General features: G+C 39.9%; 2 protein-coding genes across 2 annotated transcripts; one reads left to right on the top strand and one right to left on the bottom strand.

Moving 5' to 3' along the window:
- Positions 1-523: 523 nt before the first annotated feature.
- Positions 524-3899, bottom strand: polr1f (RNA polymerase I subunit F). Its single transcript, XM_071500624.1, has 4 exons — positions 3564-3899; positions 2619-2760; positions 2033-2241; positions 524-1937 (listed from the first exon to the last, which is right to left on the bottom strand). Exons 1-4 carry the CDS (start codon positions 3863-3865, stop codon positions 1439-1441), a joined length of 1152 nt encoding a protein of 383 aa, XP_071356725.1. The 5' UTR covers positions 3866-3899; the 3' UTR covers positions 524-1438.
- A 10077-nt stretch (positions 3900-13976) lies between these two features.
- Positions 13977-19308, top strand: LOC139634312 (4-galactosyl-N-acetylglucosaminide 3-alpha-L-fucosyltransferase 9-like). Its single transcript, XM_071500686.1, has 2 exons — positions 13977-14439; positions 16915-19308. Exon 2 carries the CDS (start codon positions 16918-16920, stop codon positions 18019-18021), a length of 1104 nt encoding a protein of 367 aa, XP_071356787.1. The 5' UTR covers positions 13977-14439; positions 16915-16917; the 3' UTR covers positions 18022-19308.
- Positions 19309-25077: the final 5769 nt, after the last annotated feature.

The raw sequence follows: 25077 nt of genomic DNA on the forward strand, positions 1-25077 counted from the left end.
GTTTTAACTAATGCATAAAGTATTAGCAAATAATTAACGCCTGATAAAGCCACAAGTAATGGGTGCATTATTAAAATGGAATGCTGTTATTTCTTAACAGACAAAACAGGCTGGTCTGGCTGCAACCTGTTCTGGCAAACGGCAAGTGTAATTAGATATAAATACCACAATGATTATTACTTCTTTTTTTTTTTTAAAAACTTGGCAACGGCAATTGCTCTCTGTATGTTGGGATATGGAAATGCAAATTTAAAAGACAAACAAACAAAAAAAAAAAGACACAGAAAGTCTGCTGTGCAGCTTATGTTGATGACAGAAATTTACCATCAGATGTGACAGATGAGGATGAGCCACGTTAATTGCAGCTCCTTTATCTGTCCTCTTTAGGCAGCTCCTGATAAGCTCCAACTCTTAGCACCTCACAGCTAATGAGACACCCCACTGAAAGGCAAGGGGGATTTGTGTGTGTCTGTGTGTCCATGTGTGAAGGTGGGGGTAAAGAAAACACAAAGATCTTTAGGCCGTCTCTCCACACTTTATCACTTGACACCCACTGGCAGCATAAAAGAGTGTGTTATGGGAGGGAATCTGCCATGAAAACAAGACATTTTGTTGTGAACAATCTGTACAAGGAAGCGTCTTTGCAAAAATTAAAGCTGTGCTGTTATTGATGAGCATTTCAAATCATTGCATTAAGAAACTGAAGCGGTGCAAACAATATAGGGCTCTTTAATTGGGATGAAAATCTAATTTCCATTTCTTTTGGTTCACGGTCAAAATATAACGACACATCTTCATTTAACTGTCCGTGCAACAATAAAAGAAGTCAATATAACACTGGAAACAATTCATCATTGCGGTGTATGATATGTACCGCGAATCTGTGTGAATACTGTTGAATACTTAAATGATCTCCTTTCCTTGCAGGGTTCATACAGACAGTCCTATCAAAGACTTCACAAAAGGCACAAGAGGCAAAAGAGCAAATTTCTTGAATTGAGTTTGGCATTCTCAGTTTCTTTTGTCTAAAACCTGCCCCTGTTACACTCATGGCCATGTTTATCAGATGAAGCTGATAAGGTGTCCCTCCTGTATTTTTGTTTCCCAATGTGGTTGAATGCAGCGGTTTTGCGCCCCCATCAGGTACTAAAAGGGAATAGCAATCCAACAAGGACTGATCTGTCAAGTCTGCATCTGTTCTCTCATGAGCTTTTTGCATGACTTACAAAAAGAGACAGCAGAGAGGCTCCTACTGCATCCCTGACCCGCTGCTATCAGTGGCTTTAGAGGAGTTCAGGAGAACCCAACCCGGAGCAGAAACCTTGCTTCCTAAAAATTGTATTTAAGGCACGTCAGTATATTCCACTGTCATTAACATGGTTCACCTCAGATATTCTACACAATTAACCTGATTTCCAAACAGAAAACAATCGGTTTTTCATGCAAATTGTTCAACGTCGCTTTTCCTCTTCTTCTTCTTAGATTTCGGTGGTTCAGGAGCTTCACCTAAACCAGATGTGACATCACTACCAGTTTCACGTTTCCTCTTTTTGCTTGGCTTGTCGCTGATGTAGCCACTAGAGTCGCTCCCGTGGACCTCTATGGGAGAGAGCTCAACCTCCTCCTCCTCCTCTTTCGGACATTTCTCCTTCTTCTTTTTCTTCTTCTTTTTCTCACCAGCTTCGTTGCCGTTTGCCTCCTCAATTGTTCCGTTCAGCTCTGGTGTTGTGCTGCTGTCCAGTTGGCAGGAGGGTGTCACCTCCTCTTCTCTCTCCTCCTCTTTGACTTTGTCTTTCTTCTTTTTCTTCTTTTTCTTCGGGGTGTCGTCAGGAGACTCTTCTGTGGTTTCTGGGTTCACTTGTGCGTCGGCTGTGTCTGGCTGCTCTGCAGGGACGCCCGACTCTGAGCTCTCACCCATAGCCATCAGCTCTTGGACCCTGAGACACACAAAGACGACAACACAAAAATCAGTCAAGAACCCAGATTACTTTTGTCCCGACCCGTCCTCCAACCACCAATGCTGCACACTTGCCTGGTCCTGTCCAGCCGTCCTCTAATGAGCAACACCCCGACAGTATCAGCGTCGAGTGCTGTCACCTCAAACTCCAGGTCTGCTCCAATTCTTGGCCCTGCATCCCTCCAGGTTTCCATAGAGACCAGGTTTGGTTTGGGGATGCTGGCGTTGAAACAGCCGTGCACCAGGCAGCCCACATGGCTTGCTCCTAGTTTATTCACTTTACCCTGGAAGCAGAAAGAACTTACATCACACACATCACAGACAGGAAAGAGGTAGAGTATGTTGTTTATGTTTTTGTGGGGTTGTGTTGTCTTTTACCAACCATACCGATAAGATAAAAAGTTTTAATTTAAAACATTTTCTTTTTTTTTCAACCCAAACACCCTCGCCATAATAAGCTCTAATAACTCATGCACAGTTTATTATAGTAATTATGGGTCTGATTTTTGTTTCCAAGGCATTGTAAGAGTCTTACCCCGAGGCCTGTTTATTTGATCCTAAATCAAATACACTGCTGCATGAACCTGTGCCAGTACTGAGAAGTACTATGCATTTTCTCTGGATGACAACATCTGCCAAACGCTGTAAATGTAAATCTCACCAGAAGTTTCTGTCCTTTCTTGGGCTGAAACACAATAAAGTTGGCCTCTATGTCCATGTGGATGTAGCCGTTGTCATCATAGATGTCTCCGTGCTGGCCAGCTATCCTGATGTTGTCATAAGCTAAAGGTACTCCTTTCAGACTGCAAGAGACAAACACGACAAGTTGTTGGATATAAACAGCTCCATCTGACACCAAGCCTGCTAAATACCACCTTTTTTGCACTTAATTACAACTGAATGCAGGTGTGTCATCTAGTGCTGAGCCAGTCAGTGCTGAATGAAGATGACAGGAAGTTAACAGACACAGAAATGTATCAATCAATGGTCATTTACTGAGAAAAAAATAGAATAAAATAGAATATCTTAGGGTTTTGGACAATTGGTGGGACAAAACAAGCCATTTAGCAATGTGGTGGGAAAAATTTTGTTAAGTGATGAATGGGAAACACTGTGGCAGAGTTCACCAGGTAGTAGGAAAGAACTCTGCAGAGCTTCATTCATGTCCAAGACACATCCATGATGCATGGCACAAGTGTATTTCTTATTTAAAGAATGTCGGCTCTGTATGGGAAAATGACAACTGTGTTGGTCTGTAACTAGCAAAAAGTCCTGCTCCTGCCTATGTACTGTAGGTCTTCCATCTCTCCCTGCTCAACCAGGATTTATTTATTATTCTTTAGGGGTGGAAGCAGGCCTGAGGCCACTGTACTACTTGAATGCTTCTGATGCCCTGATGGTGGTGGACTGCACTTAAATGCACCTTCATTTCAGACTGTACTTTTTAGACACCTCTGGGTATAGCAGTATGGTTACTTGTCAGTTTAAAGATACAAGTTTTGCATAGAAAGACTTGTAGTGGAGCATGTGGCAGGAGGCCGCTTTAATATCTGTCCGATAATGGATCTACTCCGATGTTTGGCACGTCCAGTGTTGTGGTAAATACCTCGGGGAGAACTTGAGCAGCTCGGCCTCCAGTTCCCCCCGTATACCTGTCCTCTTCTTGTTCAGGTATAAGGGCGGTAAGGCGATGTGTCTCCGGTGCGTGTTCATGACCAGACACGAGTACGGCGCTGACAGCAGCTCCGAGGCGGCGGCGAACGACGGGACCGAGCACGGAGCCGCCCCCGCGTCTCCGCCCGGTGCGGAGGACGGTTCGCTCGGTTTGAGTTGGGCGCTAGCGGCGGGGATTTCACCAGACATGTTCACATGTTTTGGGTTGTCTTCTGCATGCTCCAGGTTCGCCATGCTGCTTTGGAAGACCGGAAGACCAACAACGGGCGACTTCCGCTTTGAGGATGTGAAACATTAGAAAACATTAGTTTATGTTGACGCCTGCTGGTCAGGAGGTGGAAGTACAGACGAGAAAAATAAAATCAACTTTGAGTCCTGCGTTGAACAAATGCATCTGTTTTACCCTCCTTTTTTCTTTCTTTTCTTTTCCCATAAAGTTGTGTTGTTGTATGTATCCAGGTTACTTTTCTATATGAAACAATGCACTTAAACACATTTTTGTTCAGTTTGGCAGAAAGCATGTTAATCTGCGTTACAGATAGAAGTAAAGTAAATGATTTCCTATGATTTTAAATGGGGTAAAAGTCTCCCAAAGTATGAATGTGAAAGTGGACCCCACTGTATATGAAGATAAATGTTTTGTTCATAGGTACATACACAACCACTTTTCCTTCAGGGCAAAGATGTAATTATCAGCTTGATAAGGGATTTTAAGGTGGGTCCTGCTTTATCATCTGATTTTAGGTCCAGTCTTGAAAAGGGGCCTTGTGATAAAATCTAGATTTAAGGCCATAACATGCTACACATGCAAATTTGTAAATTATTCTTTAATCATAATCTGGTTATGATCCTATGGCTCACAGTTCAGACAGTCATGTACTTCTGTAAAACACCACATTGGCCAACGAAAAGCTCTTTATGCTTCTCAAGTTTTACCAAATGGTTTCAAAATGGTTTTAAAGTAAAATGTTTGGTCGGTATTTTAACAATCTATATGAATCTTTTCTTGCATTTCCTTGACAACATGCCCTTTGTTACATAAACTGCAAGTTGTGCACTGACTAACTTGTTTGCTTAGAGTTCTGTGAAGCTATTCATCTGATAAGAGACGTCATTGATTCTGTATCTGGTTCTTACCTGCAATGGCACATTAAGATCATTAAGGTGACCTGAGGTGTCAATTAGTGCAACTACAGGGTGCGTGGACCCACACATACGCACATGCATAGAAAAACACACTCACATACACACAGGGTCTAATCTAGTGTTACTGTTTTCTGACAGTGCAGCGCCACAGGAGGTCACATGATTCAGCATTTCACATGCACACACACACACACACACACACACACACACACACACACACGTACACAGGCAGTGCAGATGCAGTGCAGATCTGGTGATTAATAATGACGTGGTTTCTTAGTCAGCAAGAGCTCCCAGTGGCTTCTGCTGCTGTGGACCCTTAACACACACACACACACACACACACACACACACACACACACACACACACACACACACACACACACAGGCAGTGCAGATGAATTTGTGAGACCCCAGCCAAACTGTCCTCCCTCTGTTAGGAAAATACTTTTATCTGTTCTCACTGTTTCATTAACAAGGACACAGACACACACACAATTGAAACCTAAAGTTTGGTTGCTTAAATCGTTGTTTTGCAGGTTTCGTTTACTCACAAAAATGACAAACACATACATACACACGTGCACACACACACAGTTAGTAGTACATTTTACTAATACAGTTAGTAAAAGCAGTCAGCCATACAAAAACCGCCCGGTCTGGTCATTCAGGGCAAAGGTGGGAGGAGCAGCCTCCTGTGTGTTTGTGCTTCACAGTGATGGATAATGCATGAATGGCTGTTTAAAATTTAAGGCTGACAGTGTAACCACAACAAAACAGTCACCTTGCTGACAGGTGACATCAGGTCATATCAGGAGAGAGAGCGGAGGACAGAGAGCTATATAAACGGATGCAGTTTGAGGAACAAAAACACACAGACAGACACACAAAGAGACAGACTGACAGGCTAACAGGCTAACAGGCAGGTGTAGAGTTGTGTTTTTACTTTATGTAGATAAGCAGTATATTAATATCATTCTCATCATTCTCTGACCACTAATTACTATAGTTTCTTTTAATTACAATATGTGATTATGAAGATGTCAATGAATGGTAGGTTTGCAGAAAAGAAATCATGTGTTAAAGAGGACACTATGTTTCATTGGGTTCTATATGAAAAAGCAAGTTACTGCTGCAGTTGATTATTTCTCTCTTTGCACCTGGATTGAAAGTGATTTATAATTTGTTGAGGATTAAGGGTTTGATTAAAAGTTTAACGTTGAATATTTGATAGAAGCACTGGAGGGCTGCAGAACTCCAATGAAAGTGAGAGTTTAAGGTTGAAGATTTCACTTTTATTCAACTGGGCATAAAGGAAAAAACAAATCACTTCATTCTATTGAGCTGGCATCCTGGTAAACACAGGAAAGCATTTCAGTGAAGTGGAGCTAGACAGGGCAAGCTGAGAGAAGGTGAGTGTACAGAAAAGTCAACTTGCTTCATCACTGAATAGGTCCAAGAATAAATTTAATATCAGACAGTAAATCAGTGACTGAGATGGCTTCAGTGTCATAGCAGAGGTGAGGAGTGGCCTGCTGAGGTCTGGCAAGCTCACTTCTTTTTGACCCCAGATTTTATTTTTCATTTTAAAACTTGCAGTTTTCAGCCCAAACTGACACTGACTCAAATCTGTAAACCGAACTTGGAAATTGGTGGAGTTCCCCTTCAAGACCATCATAGCTTGTAAGATTTAAATTAGGGCTATGCTACTTTCTATTCATTTCTGAAGCTTTGAAATCATGTTGTCAAAATACTTCATTTGGTTTATCTTTACAAATGTATCTCACTGTATCCACTTCCTTTTTGTCAGTGACCCTCCACTTACTGCACTGTCTGCACTGAAACATTGAGTGTCGTAAGAAGAGTATCGACCACAGCAGAACGCCCACAAGTGCAGCTGCATCATTAAAGCTCCACCTTTGACTTTTGAACACACATTTGACTGCTAACAAGCATCTTTTCTCTCTGACTAATGACCTTAATAAGTGGGACAGTACAATGATGAAAGACACTGCATTGATTTCTGCTATAACGACCATGTGATGCCTCTATGTATTATTAGCTGCTGTGTCTAAAGTGTGTATGTCCACAGGGAGGGCACACACACACACACACACACACATGTATATATATATATATATATATATATATATATACACACACGTGGATTGCCTCACAAACAATGGAAATCTTTGACAACAACATTTTTCCTCCCTCACACTCACATACACACACACCTCACTCTGTTTCTGTCTTGTTTATGCCTCACACACACAGTGTGAGTGTGAGGCATAAACAAGACAGAGTGAGGCCAAGGAAGCAAAATAACACAGAAAGTTAGCAGAAGAAAAAGTTAAAGGTTCTGTAAATGATTCTCACTGTCTCTAGATGTTGCACTAACCATGAACCAAAGCCAATGCTTTATTGGCCACACCTCCAGCCTCCCTCCTTGGAATTGAGAAATCCAGCCTCCACACAGACACACAGACACACACAGACACACACACACACACACACACACACACATATATATATATATGTGTGTGTGTGTGTGTGTGTTCTGCCTCATTCCGCCAAATCTTTGGTCACTAACAGGAAACAAGCTGCACAAGTTCTTAACTTTTGGCAACAACAAAATTCCCATTTGTTTACCTATGTTGTAAGAGTGAATGTCAAGTGGCATTAAGAGGCTTTCTCCCTCTCTCTCAGTTTTTCTTGTGTTTGTGTGTGTTTGTGTGTGTGTGTTGTTTTTGTCCTCAGTTCAAGGGCATTCCCCCACCACTCTCCTGGCACTGACTACAGCAACATGTGCAGAGGTTGGAAGAAATGTAGAAATGTACATTATACAGTGGAGGTTGATTTTAGAATTGGTTGTCTTTATCAGAGTACATACCCAGTAACAATCTATTGACTGATTGCATAATCTCTCTTCATCTTCTCCTCTCTCCCTCCTCTTTCACCCTTAAGCTCCTCTCGCTTAAGGGTGGAATGTAACAGAAAATAAATCTTTTATTCTACATGCACTGACAGGATGCCGAACTTGCAGTGTCGGCCCACCCGATACACTGAATATGCAACTGAATTTTTCTTTTAATGAAGAAAATGGGAGACATAAAACCAATCAGGCTCTGATCCAGTACAATGAACCCCCTCCTCCGTGGATAGATCATGCAGTGGGTAGATTTGATCTGCAAAAGGTGCTGCAGGACCTGTTCACTTAATCAACCATGCTGCTAAACTACAATATGATGTGCAACATGATGGTTCAAACTGGTTTGTTTTGTGTGAAAATACCAGGACACTCTAGAGACAGACATCAGGGCGAGGCAGGCAGACCAGGGATTGGCAACTACTACTACAACTACGTACTGTTCTTCTCTTATTCTTCACATATTGCTATTAAAAGCCACAAAAAAGCCATCTGAAAGCCGTCTGAAAGATGGACAGATAGTGACCATGTTGTTCTGCCATCTGCACATTTATGAACACAACAGACTTCAGCTTTCTTCTCTGTCTTCATTATGAGTATACAGAAGCAGTGCTGGAAAACAACAGAAACTCAAACAAGTAAACTGTTCTATTAATTAAATATTTAATATTATTCCAGTATTACTCAAAAACTCTCTAGCTCTCTGTCTAGCTAATTGCATTGTATTGTTAATTGTTTTGTGTAACTCTTTGTTTGTTTTGTTTTGTTTTTGCTGCTGTTTCGTTTTAGATTGTACATGACAGTCAGTGCATTTAAGTATAGTATTTTATTTTACTTCCATATCTGTAGTGTATGGTAGTTTTATGTTAATGGTGTAGCCATCTTCTTATTTAATTCAAGGCAAGACAGTGCATATTCCAAATTTTAACCATAGCCTGTAGACTCCAGGTGTGTTAAGTGAAGCCAATGAAAAAATGCCTTAAACCTGCATTCTATCTAATGACCATCAGGCAGCAACTCCACTGGCAGCAAAAAGAAGTCAGTATAAAACCCAATCAGGGGATTTTAATAATTGATCAGCTGCATAACAAAGACAAACATGGACCATAGAAAATCAATCTACTGGCATTAATTAGAGAAAATGAGAACTTTCCTTTGTCCACATCTGTCCGCTTGACCTTTTTACATTCAATGGAGACAGAGGCAAAGTCCTTCAGTGAAAAATTCTCACAGTCTTCCTGCTAATGTGTCTTAATCCATCTGCCATTACATATTATAAAAAAAATATACAGATGAAAACACCACCAGTGTAACTCGTGCCTTTTTCTTAAGTTGCTTAAAAAACCCTTTGCTGTCCATTAGCAGCACATACATTTCACATTCTGCATCACAGCACCTAAAATTTATGCTTGATAACTATGACACATGTAATTTAAGGTTAGCATTTATGTCCATTTTGTGTGATGTTGGCTTTTGAATGTGGATTTAACAGTTGACTGTGTGAAGAGTTGTGAAAAAGTTAATCTGGTATGTCATCTATTTCCTGCTTCAGCAAAAATGTTTGACCTGCTTTAAGAACCCTGGAACTGGGACTGAAAACACGAGCTTCAAATGCAGAGACACCTCTGAAACAGTGCAGCTTACAGTAACACACAGCTCAATGATTCAGTGTCCTGTAATAGTTATTTTTACTGCTTTTGTTTTGTAGCAGTAAGTCGATTGATTATTGATCAGTTAAAAAACCTCTACATGTACATACACAGAAAAGGCCTGAACCAGCTGATCTATGTTTATTGGGTTGTGTTTCCTACAGGCTCAGTTTAGATGCTTTGATTTTATTTGGGAAGGATAGAAAGCTAATGTATGTGGGATTATTGAATGTTTAGCTTTTCTTTCAGATGGCTTGGAAACACATGCTGTCAGTGGGGATCTTTATTCAAGATGGAATACAATAGTGAAGATGCTATGGTTACTGTAAGTTTCAATTGCACCTTTATTTATCTAACTGATCAACTAGTTTCTGAGCAATGTTTTTATGATTAAAGGACAAAAGAAAAAGAGATGACATAGCATGTGGAAGTATAAAGGAAAAGAAAACATTTCAGGGTCAGAAACATTTATCAAACTAATCACTCCCACTTACAATGATATCCTCAGATGCATGGATTTCCTGCTGTCTTGGTCAGGTCTGTCTTGGAAATGAGATTTGGAATTTCAATGGGACCTTAGGAAACTGATATCGAGAAACATCTGCCATATTATTACTATTTTTTGGGTTGTTTGCACACTTGACAAATAAAAGTGGTTTAACAACCTATTGACCATTCAAAAACAGTAGACTCAGGGTTGCCTTTACCTAAATGAAGAACATGCACTATGTGTAGGGCCTCACACTTTTATATACACCAGGCATCAAAAGCTAATTCTAGAAACTCACTGATGATAATGCAACTGAATTCTGCCCCCCCCCCCCCCCCCCCTTTTTTTTTCACAAAATTCCTGACCGGAAGTTGTGATTCGCATCTTTCTGTCACTTTAATGTGTTTTTTTGGACATTTGTCTGTTCAGTGTTGTTCACCCACAAGGCTGTCTTCTGTGTACAAATTGTGTTACAGCCAATCACATTTTTTGCTTGTCCTGCTTCCTGTTTCCTTGGGTCTCTGGTCCTACTGGCGGACCATAAATCCACAATATCGGGGTCCTGATGCTTGACTGTGTGTATCATTCCCTCTCAACATGGATAAAGGTATATTAAGCATTGTTCAGGCGAAGTTAGACTTTCTATTTGAACATTAACTAAATGTGGGGCTGTCCATTGGTCCATTTTCTATACTGCTTATCTGAACTGGGTCATGGGGGGGCTGGAGCAAATCCTAGCTGACACTGGACAAGGGCAGGGTACATCCTAGACAGGACGCCAGTCTGTCACAGTCTCTATCCAGTCTATGATGCATAGAGACAAACAACCACTGACACTCACAGTCACACCTTCAGGCAATTTAGAGTCACCAATTAACCTAATGTGCATGTCTTTGGATTGTGGGAGGAAGCCGGAGTACCCAGAGGGAACCCACACAGAAACGGGGGGCACATACAAAATTCAGACCAGATATTACTGCTGGTGGACCAGTTTTGGAACATGGGCCATTAGTTGCCAACCACTGATCCGCTGTGTCAGTGAATCCTGTCATCATATATTGATTAAAAAACAATTAGGCCTAAGTTAGACAAAAAAGGCTAACAAGTGACCAATAACTGCGATGCAAAATCACAAAATCAAGATATCTTGATGAGTGAAAAAGAAAGATAACCCACCGGTCCATGCATGAAGTATAATTCTTTCGCAGTTGTTCTGGTTGTACAAAAGAAAATACCAGTTTAGGGGGTATTGCCACATTTCATTGTCCTTGTTGTACTAGTGCAAATATACATTGACATGTGTGAGCTTGTTTTTCATTAGCCGTGCTGCCTAAACGTTGTTAACACTAGGCGTGTGTTGTTGTCGCATTGAATGTGAATGTGCAATTCAATTCAGCGCACCAAAGTGTCAGGTTGTTTCATTATGCAGCTTGTACAAGGAAGTCAAAAACCAGAAACAGAGACAGCTTGCCTTTGAAGTAAAAGTTGTGTGTTTTGAAACAACATGCTAGCTGAAGCAGTCAATTTAAGGAGGGCTAAGCTAAATGCATAAATTGTCAAATTAATGAACATAATTCATTTTCCGCTAGCGCACACCTAATTAGGAATAAATTGCCAATGAACGGTTAATTTTTAATTCCTTTTCATTGATCATCAACTGTCATCATTTTTAATATTTTATAATATTGACTTATTTATATGCATCAACGTATTAATTTGATTAATATGTGATATAATAATTATATATATACAGTATATATATATATATATAAAATTCTCCTCTGAGAAACCACAACATCTGCTGAATATATATATATATATATATATATATATATACATATTCAGCAGATGTTGTGGTTTCTCAGAGGAGAATTTTTTTTATTTACACTGCTCTCCTCACACATGCAACTCAAGCTTAAAGGCACCCAAAACAACAAACAAATAAACAAACAAAAAAAGACTCAGAAATAAAAAAGGGCATATGTTTCTTGCAGCACAACCTCTCCTCCTCTCGCTGGAGTAAAATTGAACTGCTTATAGAGATAGATCAATTCACACCTAACCTGCCTCAGGCTGGACTACTCTCTAACATAATGATATCACTTAATGGCTTTTCCTGTGGTAGATAATCCCAAACACAACACCAACCAATCAAAAGAAACTATTTAATAGAAAAGAAAACCCTCCTCTTGGTTTCTCCCAATGATGTCACCATGACATCACCAAGACTATAAAGCCAGGAAATGCTGGGCAGCCCCCTCCCAAACACTAGTCCTTCATGGTGGGTCAGAACAAAAGAATACACAATGGTAAGTAGGAACAAAGGAAGAAACAATGCTCAGAGCTCTAACATTATAAAAGTAACTGAAACTAACTTGTGACTGTGTGTTTACTCAAGTCTACTCCTGTGCTTGATGTGAACTGCGACATACTACTAACACAAACAAACCTGGGATAGTAAGTGAAGCAATGTTACAAAAGCAATGGTAATTCAAAGTCAACTGAACACCTAGAAAATAGGGAAGTCTGTTGTAATGTGTACTAGAAATATGTAATGTCTCAGACAAGTGGTGAGTAAAAGAGCTCGCACATAAGCAAGCAAGCCTGTGTTGCGACCTGTGATGACTCTGATTGCTGTGCACAGGCTACCGTTCATTCTTCTCTATAAAGATGGTGGGAAGAAAGAGAGGTGACGGGGATTGGTTCAATAAACAATGAACAATGAATAATATACTGGATAAAAGGTATTGGGGTGTTGCACAGCTTATGCCAACCAAAATGACTGGGGTAAATAATGTTGCAGTCCAATAAATGTAGATTAGTAAAACATCTCATTAATGTATTATATAGCCGACCAGATGGTTGAAAAAATCAAAAAGCTAAAACAGCTTCCGTAGTATATGATTCACATCATTTTCATATTCACTGAACCATTCAGTGAGCCCTCAGGTCCTTTCGATGGAGACACTGTCATCCTGTTTTTCCAATCCTTGTACATTTTTTTCCCTTTAATTTGTCACACTCTGTATATTCACCTATGTTCTGTTTCCAAGGTCAGGGATAAACTGTCACTGTCATTGCTGTTAACTCTATGCATATTGGTAAATTTAATGTGTGTGAAGTCTGTAAACAACAACAAGATGTTTAATGATGATTCTGAGCTGTTGTATGATGCACATGTGATCAGCTGATGGAGCTGTCATTGTCCTCTCAGACTGGTCCGGCAACAGCTCTCACGGTGTAGATTATATGTTGTCATCTGATATTTAGCAGTGCTGGACACCCCGAGCTGAGTGATCCACACCAGCAACGCACCATGTGTCAAACATCTCCTAATTACAGCACTAATCAAAATCTCCACTGCTCTTATACAAGCTTCACCCACTGAATTGCATACTTTTGGTGTAATTCACATGAGCTGGCTGTCAACTGAATTCTGTCATTAACATTAATTTCTATTGTTTTGAACTTTTAATTCTGAAATGGTAACCAGCACAAATAGTCCACATGGTGTTTTATTGATTAGAGTTGCAATTGCATGTTATGGCCCTCACATGTATCATTAATAATTATAATAAAGGTTTCAAAAAAAAAGTACAGATTGTTGAATAATTATTTTATTTAGAAACACATTATAATTTAATATAACAGTTTAAGCTGTTGCAGGCGGCTTCAGAGAAATACCTGTAAAAGGCCACTATCTTCTACCAGCAGATAGACACAGTCAGAGAGCAGCTGGTGAACACGATGGAGCATTAAGCAGCTTCCTTCAGGTGATCAAAAACAGAGCCCATATATATATATATATATATATATATATATATATATATATATATAATAGAATAATTATAAACGAAGATAGAAAAAGTTGTCCTCCTGTCTCCCCTTCATTTCTTCCGTCTACTCCTCCACAGTGCTACCTGACAGTGGCCACCGCCCTGCTGCATGGGGGGGGGGGGGGGGGGGGGGGGGGGGACACTGTATGGGGGAACAGCCTGGATCTTTGTTTGAAGGTGTAGGAGGAGGCACAGGCTGCTCCTCCCACACGCTGAACGGCTCTCCTCGTCCTACCTGTTCCAAGGGAAACCTCTTTGTGGGGGGGGGGCTGGCCAGCATCTGAAATACCTTTTTCAAAACGCGCAACTTCCTTATCTCAGCTTCCTTGTTCTATTCTCAGATTTTTCCATTGTTCAACTTTTGTAAAATTTGGATAATGGAACAAACCGAGGCTTTGGTTTGCTGAACTGCTCAGTTGAATTGCGCGTCTTCATTCCATGCGCCAATATCACACGCTTTACACACACACACACACACACACACAATATAAAGATTAATAATTGACTTTTTTTTTTATAACTGGGGGTATCCTGTTTGCAGTTTTACAGCGGTCAATGAGGGACATGCTCTTTGGGACACTGGTGGGATAACGTTACACTCGCCAGTCCGGTTAAACCTGTGCTCCAGTGTCTGCTGGCAGACACTTCACCAAACTCGTAGTAGCGTCGGCTCTCACCATTTTGAACGGGATCATCATTCTCAGGAACTTATTGTTCATCAGCAAATTCAACTTCTTGCGGTCGGATCATTTTAAGAGGTATGAATATTTGCACAATGTGATTCTAGCAGCAACTTTCTTAACGGACTGGAGTGTATTCAGTAGACAGAGTAGATGACAGCTAAATTAGATTAAAAACAACATTTAAATGACTTCAGGAAGAAGTAGCCAATTGAATCTACATCGAGGTCGATTGAAACCAAATCGAATTAACACTTATTCACTTGTTATTATCGTCAATGGTGCATTTTTAATACGTTAAATTAATGTTGGACAGCTCTAAGTAGACGTGTGAATACACCCAGGACGCATTTCTCTGGCTCTGCATGTACAGAGTGTACAGACTGTCCGTATATACAGACTCAGGTATATATATATAGGCTATTTATACCACTGATTTCCTTTCTGATCGAAGTAATACCCAAGATGGTATCGCAGATGCCAATACAATATTGATACTTTGTTCAAAAACGTAATATGTTCAGAGAAGGGGGATAATAAGTAGGCTATAACCATTTCAAATAAGAAATCAGACTACTCTTTCTTATTCTTTAATAATAAAGAAACTTTAAAGTTGCATGTTAATTGATACTTCAGCACATGAATCAGGCTCCTTGAAAACCCTTAATAACTGTGGCAAACATGCTCTCCTGTTAGCATCATTAGCACAGCTAAAGGTCTGGGCCTCTTGCTTTAACCCAAGATTTGCTGGCTAATATGCTAGTTAACAAGCCATATAGGGTGAGCGCAGTTACTGATATGTGTTAGCTGGAGCTAACATATGAATAAAATAACAGCAGAATTTCTAACACCTCAAAAATCAGAAGCACAGACTTTCTCACCTTCCATTCATCAATTAACCGCAAGTTTGTTTGTCTGATATTTGCTTTAAAAAAATCCTCTCAAAGGCACCAACACCACAGACACAGCCAGAGGTCATGTTCAGTACATACTCTCAGGTGATACAAAGGCTAACATACAGATATTCAGTTTTATTTTATATACATATTTTTTTAATTTAATTTTTATTTATTTAAATTTGATTTATTTTAATATTTTTTTTTCACTGAATTACACTGAAGGTCAACACAAAACTTGTTCAGAAGTTTTCTATTCGTACATGGTATCCATGTGCTTATCCACACAGATGTATTTCAGAAGCAAAGTCAAACATCAATTTCTCAGCTGTATCACTGCCACACATCTTTGAGAGCACACCCCATAGTTGTCACCTGTCGCACACCATATTGGTCTCAATGTGCGTCCTGTGACAAGAAGCTCTTCAGTTGTTTTCCTTACTGGATATATTCAGCCTTGAGATAGCTATTTTTTATTTCTGTCTATTTGTATTAAGTTTTATTCTTGCTCATGCAGAGAATAAGATTTTTAATGAAGATGTACAAATGTATGTGTTAAATTGAATTCAATTTTTTTTTTTTTTTTAAGGACTATGACCATTTGACTCAAGCATGGAGGTTATAGAAGGCTATGTGTAGCTCCAGTTGTGTCTGACTTTCTTGGTGGTTGGGTTGTAAAAAAACAAGTGGCAGTGCTGGTATAGCGTTGTGAGCGGTAGCTTTCCTGGTAAACACACCAACCTCTTCGACTGTTGCAAGCCGTCACTAGTCAAGGCTTGGCATTGTTTTAGGGCATTTTTACCTGACTTGTTTTTCAGCTGTTGAAAAATTCCAAAATTGTTTTTACAACACAACATATAAGTGCCTGTCAAGATGACTTTCATCTGTGTTGATGAAGTTGTAGCACTCAAACTTAAACACCTTATGACGTTCAAAATTAGCATGTTAACACTGCAGTTTCTGTATTTTTAAGTCATTCAGATTTAGCATATTAATGCAGATGCCAAACTAGACATTTTGGACCAGTCACTCTTCCATATTTCTGCTCAGCATGTACAACTGGGGTTGCACTAGCACAGGAAGTGCTTGATAGAGCGTTTGCTCGACCCTCCCTATGCACACACAACACGTCAGTGCTCGCTCGCTTGTCAAGCTGATTTTTTAGACTTGATTTTTTGATGTCTCCATTCCCTTGATTGGTCACTTTCCACACCAGATGCCGCATTGGCCGCTAGAGTGCATGTTAACGTCATCGCCATATTGGACCTGGGAAGACTGGCCTGTAAATAAATATATGTGAATGGAGGAGTGGTGGTTTTTCTGAATAAAAAGCACCAGAATGTTTACATTTTCCAACCAATTTCATGAGTTATTGGTTATTAATATCACTTGTTCCTCTTTGTCTGATTAATTAAACTGACAATTAGATTAAATGCATTTATTCTAAATCATTGAGACTAGATCTGCTAACCTATATGCACCCTACCTCAACGTGTGGAGAAAGTCAAAGCTTGTCAGAATTGCTGTGCCTAGTTACAGTTGCAAAATTATGATTGGAAAATCACTGTTTAGATTTAACATATGGCCAGTTGGATTACTACAATTCATGATGCAGTCATCAAAGAGATCACATCAGTTTCTTTTTCCTCTTCCACAGATAATGACAGCAGTTTCCAGGAAAACTTTGTGCTTAGCAGTGATTGCTGCTCTTGTCCTCATCAGCTCTTTTCTTCTGTTCTTCCCGAATTTTGAGCCAGCATTACCTGTTTGTCCAACTCCGTCTACATTAGCTGATGAAGAAATTTATGAACCCATGGATCCCTCTGATAAACCCATAGTCCTGCTGTGGTTCTGGCCTATTGGTGTGAGGTTTGATTTCAAAGCCTGCTTAACCCACTTCAAAATTGATAGCTGTGTACTGACAGATGACAGATCCATGTACAGTAAAGCGCAGGGAGTCATTTTCTACCATAAAGATATAAACTGGCACCTGCAAAACATGCCTCAGGAGCCACGTCCATATTTCCAGAAGTGGATTTGGTACCATGTGGAATCTCCAACGAACACAGCAAGGATTCCGGGTTTGGATAACTTATTCAACTTAACACTGAGCTACAGACGAGATGCTGGCATCACGGCAAGGAATGAGCTGATAATCAGGAAAACCGAGATGAAAGATGACTTTGTTCTGCCCAAGAAAGATAAACTGGCGTGTTGGATTGTCAGTAACAGAAATCATGCTACTGGAACAGCTACAAGGGAGCTATATTACCAGGAACTGTCCAAACACATAAAGATCCACCTTTTTGGTACAGCTTTTACAGGGCAACCATTGAGTTATGAAGAATATTACTCAACAGTTGCTAGTTGTAAGTTTTACCTCTCATTTGAGAACTCAGTCCACAGAGACTACATCACTGAGAAGGTAAACGGGCCCCTTGTGGCAGGGACAGTGCCTATCGTTTTAGGTCCACCAAGAGAAAACTACGAGCAGTTCATGCCCTCTGAATCCTTCATTCACATCAATGATTTCCCTGATCATAAATCGCTGGCAGAGTTTCTGAACCACTTGGACACAAATGATGAAGCGTACATGCGTTACTTTGAGTGGAGAAAATCTTACATGGCCACTCCTCATCTTCTGTCAACCGCAAATGAATTCATTCAGCCCATCTGCCTCGCCTGTGACCACATGTCAAAAGACAGGGATTACAGCGTAGTTCATGACCTTTATGGGTGGTACTTTTCAGGAGAACCCAAGTGAGGACCTCATTTGATAGAGGCAAGTAGAAGACTGAAAATTAATACCTCTGGTTTTGGCTTCTGTCCTTTCACTTGTGGTCTGTGTATTTCTCAGATGATTTCTGATTCTGGCTGCTAATACCAATATCTTTGATGAATTTTATAACTTTGATTATTTTACATTTGTTTCACTTCGCCAATATAACCCCCTGCTTTGTTTATAAACTCATAATATCAGTGGTACTTAATTTTCAATTATGGTGTCACTTTGCAGATATAATCATTATGCTTTGTTTATAACCTCTAATGTGGTTATGCCAGTAATTTTGGTAATTTTACAGTAAATTTTACCATTTTTTTATTTGGGTTTTTTTCCCATTGGGGATGAATGTACAAATCAACATATCTGTCAATAAACAAAGACTACAAGGGAACGTTGAGGGTGCATGTTTTCTATTGTCTGCCTTTTTCTTAGCGCTTGGTAAGTTGTAGGTGTACTTCATTTTGAAACTGATTTTGCATATTGAATTTTCAAAACGCCTCACAAACATTCTTATGAAAATCATTTCTTTTAAGTGAAATCTCAAACACACATGCAATCCCAAATAAACTGCAATGATCGATTAACTGCTCATAAACATTGGTATTATCTATCAGGATCTGCTCTTGATTCGCAGTACGCCAACAAAGCATGTCAGAAGAGACACTTTTGTTTACAAAATGGACCATGGCTGACCGTGACAAATGCTCTAAAGTTTGGCTTAGATTCACTAGAAAAAATGATGAAAAAATGCAACACCTGCAGGCAGGATCTTTCATGCAAAGAAGGAAGCACCTTACACATTGTACCATACTCTATTCACTTCATTGGCTTCCAGTTAATTTTAGAATTGATTTCAAGGTTTTAATGTTTGTTTTTAAAGCCTTGCCCTAACTTATTTATCTGAGATTTTAACTTTCTACAACCACAGTAAGGCATTGCGGTCATCTGGTTAACACCTTCTCAAGGTCAAGATATTAGCTGTTGGGTGACCGTACTTTTGCTATTGCTGGACCTAAACTTTGTTGCCCCCTGACATACGCACTATTACTGACCCAACACTTTTTAAATCTAAGCTCAAAACATATTTATTTAGAATAGCCTTTAATATCTAGTAGTGCTGTGACATTTTACCTTTGTCCTTTTATGTACTTTTATGCTTTTTATGATTTTATTCTATATTGTGTTCTTATTCTGTTGATTTTATTTATCTCTTTGACTTTGGTCACCTTTGGTTGTACGATAGAAATAAATGTTGATTGATTGATTGATTCTGGCCTTTACTTAACCTCACCTACTGCAAATGAAGTAAATACAAGCCCTGGTGACATACAGTAGTTGAAAATTGTTATGGATTCACGGTGAATGCCATCGACAACATAATAGAAACTGTTAAACTGCGCTTTCATCATTTTGAAAGCGCAGCAGTCCAACACTCAGGGAACAAATGGTTAACTTCATGACTCATGTCACATGGCATTCAGCTGACCAATGATATACAGTACAGTATAGGCTATAGGCAACAGCTGGCATTCAAGTAATGGACAGAAAAATGTGCTCACCCTTGGTTATATATCTTTCATTTGCATTTGGAGTTCACTGCTTCTGTTTTATAATATTTTTTGCAAAACTTACCTGAATTTATAACATTTCTAACAAGGCTAGGGAGGCACCAAGAAGGCAAGAGACAGTTTTTATTTCAGTGCAGGTTTTGACACCACTGTAAGTTATTCCTGGTTTTGGTCATAAATGCTGGACCAGGGCAAAGTACATACAATTTCAAGTAATTTTCTCTCTGTTGCTCTCTCTCACACACACACACACACACACACCTTGTTAGAGGTAGAGAGGGGGAAGAGGAGGGGGGGGTGAATAGTGATAGCTGGGTCAAAGTCTGGGAAAATGCTGCTTGTCTTCATCTTCATCTAGATCAGGAGCAAAGTACCTCTTAACAGTTATGTGTCAGGCTACCAGATATCCTGCTGCACACCCTCTGCAGTTAATAAAAACTAGATCTGTGGTTAAAGCCCTCTCCCAGTTCATTTCTGTCTTTGGTATCCCCAGGGTTGTTCAAAGAGCAGTAACCCTCCAAGGAACTTGCTTGACTACAGATTCAGGCATAGGTTGTATGTTGCAAGGGAGTTGGTAAGGAAGAAATTAATGACATCTCAAGAGAAAATGAAGCGTCGCTATGATAAACAGGCTGAGCGGCGACAGTTCAGTTCTGGCAATCAGGTTCTGGCTCTGTTGCCAATTGTTGGGTCCCCCTTCCAAGCCAGGTTCACAGGTCCTCACCTGGTGGTGAAGCAGACCTCAGAAGAGAACTACAGTCGTCCTCAAAATTATTCATACCCTTGCTGATTCTTGTGATTTTTTTCATTTAGTGATGAAATAAATGCTTGTTTTCAAATTTGTGTTTTAGCTCCATGTGACCAACAATTGAAAGAATGACAACAATATAAAATAATTTTTAAAAATCATTTCTGGGGTATTTTATTAACGGAGTCCAAAAAAAATGCCATGTTCAAAATTATTCATACCCTAGTCCATCGTCTTTATTTAATAGTCAATGGCATAGCCTTTATTCTTTATGACTGCTTCCAGACGATTCTTGTACGTGTCCACAAGCTTCTTGCACGTCTCCTGTGGGATGTTGGCCCACTCTTCCTTGGCGAATGCCTCAAGCTGGGTCAGGTTGGTTGGTTTCCTCGCCATCACTCTGGTCTTCAAGTGATGCCACAAATTCTCAATTGGATTGAGGTCAGGACTTTGACTTGGCCATTCCAGGACACTGATGTCATTGTCCTTGAACCATTTCTTGACTACCTTGGCGGTGTGTTTAGGATCATTGTCTTGCTGGTACATCCAGTTTTGGCCAAGCTTGAGTTTTTCAGCAGATTCCTTGACATTTTCATCAAGTATCCTGATATAATCCTCCTTTTTCATGATACCTTGGACCTTGACGAGATTGCCTGTGCCACTGGAAGAGAAACATCCCCACAGCATTATGCTTCCACCACCATACTTGACAGTGGGCACAGTGTTCTTTGGTCTATAGGCTTCTCCTTTCTTCCTCCAGACATACTGGGTATCCATATGGCCAAATAACTCCAGTTTTGTCTCATCAGACCACAGGATGGTTGACCAAAAGCTGGGATCTTGCTTCAGATGACCTCTACAAAAGGCCAGGCGAGCTACCAGATGTTTTTTCCTGAGCAGCGGCGTCTTCCGAGGTTTACGTCCATGGAGACCTCCTCTGTGCAAAACTCGCTCAATGGTGGACCGTGACACCTTTGTCCCGGTCTGCTCAAGGGTTTGAATTAGGGCCTTGGTTGTGGTCCGTGGGTTGGTGTTGACCTCTCGGCAGATTCTCCTGGCAAGTTTGGGGGACACCTTACACTTTCGGCCACGCCCACTGAGGTTTTTGACAGTGTTGAACCTCTTGTGCTTGTTGATGATGCTCTGGACGGTTGAGACAGGGACACCATACTGCTTGGAAATGGCCTTGTAACCCTTTCCTTCACTGTGGGCCTGCACAAGACGCTGACGCAGGTCCTCACTGAGCTCCTTCTTCTTTACCATGATGACCAGAGATTAACAATGACCTGAACACTTTCCCACTATTTATACTCTTCTGGAAAGATGCTATTTTTTTAACCTTGTTTAACATTTGGTCAACAAAAAAGGTATTCATTCCAATGAGACATCATGAAATAACTTTGGGACAAAGATGAACACATTTGGGACATTTTTGTTGAGATATTGCCAGGGGTATGAATAATTTTGAACATGGCATTTTTTGGTAATCCGACAATAAAATACCAATGAATTTAAGAGTTTCTTGAATTGTGTATTGTTGTCGTTCTTTCACTTGTTGGTCACATATAATTCATAAACAAACTTGACAAAAATGCATTAGTTTCATCGCAAAAATAAAAAATCACAAAATTAACAAGGGTATGAATAATTTTGAGGACGGCTGTATCTAATTTCTACTCCTGGATGAAGGAAGGAAACAGCTATGTCATGTCAACCTGTTAAAGCCACACTACTCTCGGCTGGCTTAGCCAGGGGTAACAAAGGTCAATAGGTCGGAGTGTCTCTGTCCTGTGGCTCTTGTTAACACTGTGGTGGGTTCTTCCTCTGAGTCGGGGGCAGTTAAGGAGAGTGGGGATCCTCATATTATTGATCATGCATGGCTGTGTGGTTGCCTAAAGAACACTGAGGTTCTGAGTAGCTTGAATTACTTGTTAGACCACTTGCAAGATTCCAAACGTGCTGAGTTGTTGCTCAGTTTCCCAAGCTTGTTTTGTGATACACCTTCTCAAACACATATTTCACATCACTTATTGAACATGATATAGATGTTTGTGCTGCAAGGCCGATCAAGCAACGTTTCTACTGAGTGTCGGCTGATAAATGCAAGTATTTGGATGCAAAGGTGAAGTATATGCTTTAAAAAAACTTTGTCTGCTTGTCCCTAAGTCTGAGAATACTCCCAGATTTTGCTCTGACTTTCGTAAGGTCAATAGTGTCACCAAGCCAGATGCGTATCCACTTCCACGAATGGATGACTGCATTGATCAGGTTGGATCTGTGAGGTTTGTAAGCAAATTTGATCTACATAAGGGATACTGGCGGGGGCCATTGTCAAAAAGGGCCCAAGAGGTATCTGCATTTGTAACTTTGGTTTGCAGAATGCACCAGCAACATTCCAACGCTTGATGAATATGGTAGTTGGTGATTTGGATGGTTGTGCTGTGTATTTGGACAACGTTGTGGTCTATAGTGACAGTTGGGACAGTCACATTTTGCGTATTCGTGAGTTGTTTGAACATTTGGCAGCTGCACGACTGACAGTTAACTTGGCAAAATGTGAGTTTGCTTGTGCAACTGTGAGGTATCTTGGACATGTGGTGGGACAGGGCCAAGTACAACCAGTGCAAGCAAAGATGCTGACTCCACCAGCAACAGAAAAGGAGTTGATGCGGTTTCTGGGGATGATGGTGTACTACTGCAGATTCTGCAGAAACTTTTCTTCTGTTTTTGCTCCTCTCACTGACTTGTTGAAGGCAGATGTGAAGTTTGTGTGGTATGGATGCCATACAAGGCTAAAAACATGGCTAAAAACAGGTGGCAAAAAGCATCGTCTGGAATGGTCACAACAGCTTTATCTGCTGGGGGCTGGTGCATGTTTCAGGGGCCTTACCTGTTTTCTCCTTTTGTTTCAACTAGTGGAGCAAGTAATTTTCTAGAGAACTTTTTATTGTTTAATCTAAAGTTTTTCAAAAAACTTGCACATCAATTTTCCACCATGATTATAAAATATTAAAGGATACAACATATAAACCTAATATCACTAATGACAGGAAGCAACAATACAAATGGGGATTTCATATTTTTACTACATCCTTCAAAACCTTAAAGTAATTATAATACAAGTGGTTAACAGATCAAACAACACAATCAATGTTTCCTAAAGCTAATAATGCATATGACCTACACAGTAGTCCTTTGATTATAATAGTAATAATAATAAAGAATACTCAGATAATTGATTTTATAATTTTGCTCAGATCTGTGTCTGTGAAGAGTCAAGTGGTGGTTCATAGTCAGGATTGGAATGTGACTTATAGCCTTATCTATGATTCTGTTATCTAAATAGGGACAGAGGAAGAGCAGGAAACCTTTGTTTGGGTGTGTGTGTGTGTGTGTGTGTGTGTCTGCATGTGTGTGAAGGAGAATCCAGGGTTCACATCTTAGTGTTGATCACAGCCCTTTTGGTGTTAACAGTAACAATCAAAGACCAATCTTTGAGGAAAATGTGGAATCTGTTTTTTTTTACTCCAATCTTGTGTGAATCTGGAGATGACCCTTTGACCCATGGTCTGGCTGTATATGTTGTACATGTGACCTGCTAAAAGCTGGTCTGTTTGTAGAAGGGGGATCCTTTATCTGAAAATGAAAACAAGGAAATTGACAATGAAGAAACTGTTTACTATTTCTTAGCAGTTGTTGAACTCTGGCATTATACACTAACTATCAATGATTATACAGGTAAATCAGTGACTGATATCTGTTCCAGAGAAATGCCAGTAACCTTTCAATCCACTTTTGCTTTCACTCTCTGAACTAAGTCACTCAGGGGTTTTGCTGGTACAGCCGCATTCTGTCTGGTATGACCAATAGTTAATGTGAGCTTAGCAAACTTTAGGTAAATATAGCTGTGAAACAGACAGTCAGTTTGCTGACTTTATCACTACTCAAATTTGCAGATTCTGCAGAAACTTTTCTTCTGTTTTTGCTCCTCTCACTGACTTGTTGAAGGCAGATGTGAAGTTTGTGTGGTATGGATGCCATACAAGGCTAAAAACATGGCTAAAAACAGGTGGCAAAAAGCATCGTCTGGAATGGTCACAACAGTTTTATCTGCTGGGGGCTGGTGCATGTTTCAGGGGCCTTACCTGTTTTCTCCTTTTGTTTCAACTAGTGGAGCAAGTAATTTTCTAGAGAACTTTTTATTGTTTAATCTAAAGTTTTTCAAAAAACTTGCACATCAATTTTCCACCATGATTATAAAATATTAAAGGATACAACATATAAACCTAATATCACTAATGACAGGAAGCAACAATACAAATGGGGATTTCATATTTTTACTACATCCTTCAAAACCTTAAAGTAATTATAATACAAGTGGTTAACAGATCAAACAACACAATCAATGTTTCCTAAAGCTAATAATGCATATGACCTACACAGTAGTCCTTTGATTATAATAGTAATAATAATAAAGAATACTCAGATAATTGATTTTATAATTTTGCTCAGATCTGTGTCTGTGAAGAGTCAAGTGGTGGTTCATAGTCAGGATTGGAATGTGACTTATAGCCTTATCTATGATTCTGTTATCTAAATAGGGACAGAGGAAGAGCAGGAAACCTTTGTTTGGGTGTGTGTGTGTGTGTGTGTGTGTGTGTCTGCATGTGTGTGAAGGAGAATCCAGGGTTCACATCTTAGTGTTGATCACAGCCCTTT

This window comes from Trachinotus anak, unplaced genomic scaffold, assembly GCF_046630095.1.
Source record: "Trachinotus anak isolate AG129_WGS33_773 ecotype Australia unplaced genomic scaffold, CSIRO_AGI_Tana_v1 ptg000016l, whole genome shotgun sequence".
Classification (NCBI taxonomy): domain Eukaryota; kingdom Metazoa; phylum Chordata; class Actinopteri; order Carangiformes; family Carangidae; genus Trachinotus; species Trachinotus anak.